Source organism: Protobothrops mucrosquamatus, unplaced genomic scaffold (genome assembly GCF_001527695.2).
Source record: "Protobothrops mucrosquamatus isolate PMUCROS unplaced genomic scaffold, P.Mucros_1.0 scaffold414, whole genome shotgun sequence".
Classification (NCBI taxonomy): domain Eukaryota; kingdom Metazoa; phylum Chordata; class Lepidosauria; order Squamata; family Viperidae; genus Protobothrops; species Protobothrops mucrosquamatus.
This window is the reverse complement of record NW_015386743.1, coordinates 166,041-171,510: the sequence shown is the minus strand read 5'-3', so window position 1 is coordinate 171,510 and position 5,470 is coordinate 166,041. Positions and strand designations below refer to the sequence as shown.

General features: G+C 35.5%; 1 protein-coding gene across 1 annotated transcript in view; it reads right to left on the bottom strand.

The window, feature by feature from the left end:
* Nucleotides 1-5,470, bottom strand: part of CACNA1D (calcium voltage-gated channel subunit alpha1 D) — a 226,580-nt gene that overhangs the window by 132,810 nt on the left and 88,300 nt on the right. The window contains exon 6 of the mRNA XM_015816206.1: nucleotides 5,095-5,291. Coding sequence (XP_015671692.1) covers nucleotides 5,095-5,291 — 197 coding nt within the window. The remainder of the gene's footprint in view (nucleotides 1-5,094; nucleotides 5,292-5,470) is intronic.

The following is a 5,470-nucleotide window of genomic DNA, read 5'->3' as shown; positions in this document are numbered from 1 at the left end:
CGAGCCACCTCAGACGTCTCGCCTACCGACGGCAGGTTGAAATCCCCCATAACCAACAGCTTAGGGGTCCCAACCGCCATCTCGGCGATCACCCCGAGAAGCTCGGGTAGGGCTGCCGACACGTGGCGGGGAGCCAGGTACACTATCAGCATGCCCCACTGCCTCCCATGACCCCACTTCACACCCAAGGACTCACAACTGACAGTCTGCGGCACAGTGGTCTCCCTCGGGTCCAGGACCTCCCTAATAATAACCGCCACCCCCCACCCCTACCCTGGGCTCTCGACTGATGGAATGCACGGTAACCTGGCGGGCACATTTGAACGAGGGGCACCCCCCCTTCTTGACCCAGCCAGGTCTCCGTAATACCCGCCAGGTCCGAGTTTGTGGATATTAATAATGCATAAATCCCCATATTAGTAGAGATTAAGTTCAAGTTCTACATGACCATAGAACTCACTGGAAGACTGTAGAACACTTGCATTTTCATCCAAGCTATCTCACATAGTTTTTATAAGAGCACAATGGAAGGATTCCCAGGTTTCTTATCTTGAGCTCCTTAAGGGAAAATTTGGAAATAAATAAAATAAATGACTAAAGAACTAGGGACTCAATGAAATGAACACACACTACTATGTATGTCATTTATATTATAATAAGATTCTTTGGACTTCTGTTTCCTTGTTCTCCACAAATATCTAATATATTCCCTACATCTTCTTATCCACACTTCCCAAAACCAATAGCATAAGCGGTATTGGTTCATTATATATGGTAATTGCCAAAAATTGGGGGAGGGGCTGAACAGATTTAAAAAAAAAACAACACTGATTAAACCCTATCCAGGGCTTTGGTTTTGCTGAACATTCATTTAATCACTGCCTAATATACATAGTATTTCAATTATGAAGGATCAGGATGTAGAAAAGCATGCACTTCTACAGAACCAAAACACTAACTATTACTAATTGGGAAAACTTCATTCATTACACATTAACAAACAGCTAGATTTGAATACAGACACCTTCCAAAGAAATCACATTGACTTTTATATTCCTAATCAATTACTGTAATTCAGTATTGCAATGACATCTGCTGCATATAGGTATTATTTTTTATTGTATGACATACACAGGGTTAAATATGTAATTATAAATAATTTATATGAAGTTTTAAATAATTAAGAGACAGATTTGTTTATAAATATTACATAAAGACACAATGACAGGTTGTTACAGACAACATTCATATCAAATTACCTAGTTACCTATTGAACTCTGAAACCAGTCTCTAAGAATTAGACATGACTGAACAGATTTTTTTTTTTAAAAAAACACTGATTAAACTCTATCCAAGGCTTTCTACACAATGCAAACAACTGTAGTAGCTAGAATAAACAAAGACTCATCTCCTCATAAACTCAACTTTAATATATGTTATTCAATTATTGATAAAACTATTGATTAAAAGCAGTGAGTATAAATTTTAAAGAGAAATTCTACACTCTAGTACAAGATGACCAGACCATAAAACGTGAGTCTAGGATATCTCAGAGTGGTCTGGATGACCACGAAGTGGCAGTAAAAGTTTTCTATACTATTTTTGTTGCCATCTAACAATTGACTGGATTTTGTTTGCAGCCTAGATAGGGTAGCGGTAATCATAGTGTAAGAGAGTCATTTGTGATAGGTTCTACAATCAAAACCAGATTAGCTACAAAACTCCTGAAATAATATCTTTAAAAAAATAACGTTAAAATAATCAAAGTTAACAGTGTTAAATCCATATAAATAAAGGTGAATCAAATAAACATGGTTCAAAAATAGTCATGTATTTACTTGTCAAACTTATACTCTGTCTTTCTTGGTGCAAGGTGACACATGCAGCATTCTTTCCTCCATCTTTTTCCATGCAATCACATCCTTGCTGAGAGACAGTGAGTGGTCCAAAGTTTCTGAGTTTCTATGGCTGATGGTGGACAAGAATCTGCTTTCTCTAATTCAAGTTCAACTGATTAAGCACTACATCTCACTAGTTCTTTTATAGTGAGAAAAGCATCCTTCAAACCATCTTCTGGAGATGGAGAAAGTACTTTTATGCTTTTCTGACACTCTCTGTTAGATACTGTATATAACAACAACAACCACAACCACAACCACAACCACAACCACAACCACAACCACAACAACAACAACAACAACAACAACAACAATAATAATAATAATAATAATAATAATAATAATAATAATAATAATAATAATAATAATAATAATAATATAAAAAGAACTGTGGCAGATTAAGTTTTGTTGTGTTGGGGTAGGTATTCCATGTAAAGCAGTTCAGATAATTTCTCTCCATGTGAGATCCTCATGCTATATGGTTCATTTAAAACTCTTGACATTTAACCAGCATGCTTCAAAGTTCTTTTCTAAGAGATATGCTTATTAATGGACTCTCCTTCTCTGGATGTGATCAAGTGAAAACCAGACAGCTATCAGACAAGAAAATTTATATTTCTGCAGTAAACAGATGGTTGGACTCGGTGGCCTAAATGGCTTCTTTCAGCTTTAGCATTCTAATAGTTTCATCTGGTAATGTTCTGAACAAATCTGAACCTTATTAATATAAACCTCACTCATTTTCCCCTGTATTTCTTACCACTACAGTTTTATTTTTGATTCTGTAGTTTCTAAAGAGACGGCTAAACATTATTTTGAATTTTAGATAGGAAACTATCTAGAAACATTCTGTCTTAATGAGGAAAGGAATAATTTACAAAGGAGTTCTCAATCCTCTCTGAAATGCATTCTCAAATATTCCTTTTCATGTATTACAATGGTTTCCATAAGAGAACTTTGCATTGGTCAGATGCCATTTTATATATTGTGCTTTGCGTCATACTTTAAGAAGGATTCTGGCTAACTAAAAAGAACTTGGAGAATGACAGAAAGAATGATCAGGGACTAGGAATTAAGCCCTATATAAAGAAAGTGAAGGAATCTCAAATGAAAAGAGAAGGAGGATATGACAGTATATTTCAAATGCCTGAAAAGATGGCACCCAGACTGAAGGCCTGACCTCTACTGATCCAAGTGCAGGACACAGAATAATGTATTTAAATTGCAGGAAGGCTGATCAATTTGGATTGAATGTTAGAACAAAACCTCCTGACGATTACTGTAACTTGGTAGTGAAAACATCTCAATGTTTCTGTTTAATTGACAAGAGTTCCCACTAAATATTATGAAGAGGTAGCCATCCTCCTAGCCATTTATTTCTTCTTATACAAATAAACGAGGGCCCTTTCCCTAGTATGGCAATTATGACTGTATTGTGGTGATTTCAAGGGGGCATTGTAATAGTGCAGTATACACACCCATATAGTAATGTGAAATATTTTAAAAGCTTATAATTAAATGGCAGCAACAGACAAGAATAGCATCTTTGTCAATTGTTTTTGTTGCTGAATATGTAAACACAGAATAGTTATTTTCTGTTTCCATGGGTGGCTGAAGTTACTTTAGCAATTAGTCCCACATGGGAGATATTAATTAAATCCCTGCTGGGTGTAGACAAATATTAATATTAATGGAGTTCTTCTGCCCCCTTCAGTAGGAAGCAGCCTTTAGTTGAGGAAATAACTCTCTGTCCATCACAGTGGTTAAAATCATTGCAATATTTGATGTTGTAAACATTTAAAAAAATTGCCTAATGGAGGAAAATGATATATATTCCAAGTATTTGTCAGCCTTCTGAGGCATGACATTATATTCAGATAATTTTCAACATAATTTTCAAAATCATACAAGGCATAACATAAAATAAGAGTTTTATAAAGAAAATAGATCTGGAACTTCAGGTAGGTCAGCAAGGATTTATTTTTTGACAACCCCGCCCCCTTTTTTTAAAAAAAAAATAAGGACAATAAAAAATACTTTCCTGCTCAAATTTACGTTGCTAAAATAAACAAAACTGAACTAATCAATTTTGTGCAAGCACTATTGAATTTTGATATTCAAAAAGAAATTCCGGGGTCCAGAATACTTTCAATCACCTAACCAGTTTTCAGATTAGATAGAATCAGTGGTGGGATTCAAATATGGGAACAACCGGTTCTCTGTGTGGATGCCGCTTTCGGAAGTTCGTTCTGGGCCTGGGCAACAAAAAATTAACTATCGGTTCTGCCGAAGTGGTGCGAACTGGCTGAATCCCACCACTGGGTAGAATACATATCTATCTACAACATCTGGTCCCCAAATCTTTCCCTGCTATCTAATAAAAATGGCTACAGCTTGCATCTAGTTCTATTTCAAATAATGAAATGACATTAATATTATTTCCCATGTATTTTCCAATTTGATCACAACAAACATTGCAATTTGGTAGCATTTTAGAGAAGTACTGCATCAGATCTACAGACCAAATCTTATGTAGTGCTGCAGGTTCAGGCTGTGCACCCCTATTGTAAAGGACTGGAATCACTTTGAATATTTATATCTAGGGTACAACTCTAAACACATTTACTGTATAGGAAGACGGGAATACTTCTGCGTAAAAAGGGATAGAGTAGAGCTACTGATATTTTTATCACTTTGATACAAAATAAGAAAATGTATTTGTAGCCACCCAGATGTTGCGGAGCTACAACTCTCATCAGGAATGACAGGAAGTGTAATATGTTTCGTTATCATAGTGTAAGAAAATTGAAGAAGGAGATAATTTAGTTGCTGTTTTCAATTATATTTTATATGCTCAATACTTGCCAAATAAAATAAAACTAAAAAACATTTTTGAAAGCATGTTGACATGGAATTGTAAATACTTTTAATATAAAAATCTCAGAGTGCTTAAAAATAATCAGATGCAAGGACTTTCACAAAACTGGACATCTTGATGAAACATACGGTTGGAAAACCTAGAAACATAAGATTATTTTTTAAAAAAAAAAACTGTCCATACTGAATTTGTTTAAACCCAAGTAATCCAAGAAAAGTAAGTTGCAGCTACTTACCAGAGTGGCTCACAATTATAAAATAATTGCAGAACTCTTATTTTAGATGAAATGTTTTCAAATACACAAAAAGTACCACTTACCCAATATAACACATCTGTCCATCCTTCCATAGTTATACACTGGAATACCGTTAACATTGCATAACCAAAATTATCAAAGTTTGTTATGCCTCCATTTGGTCCAGGCCAGCCGCCCTTACATTCAGTGCCATTTAGGGGACACTGACGTCCACTCCCTGAGAATGCACAAGGTGCAGGTTCATCTTCAGCTAACATTTCTAAAAGTGAATAAAAAAAATATTTCAGGCTGAGCAGTCTTCAGCCTCTGGCTCAGAAAAAAACACAGCAGTCAGAAGGATCATGTATCTAAATGAACCTTAAAAGCTCAATCTGGTTAGATCTTGAAGATAAAGTATATATATTTTATGTGTCTCTTTGTGTGTGAGTGCTTGTGTGT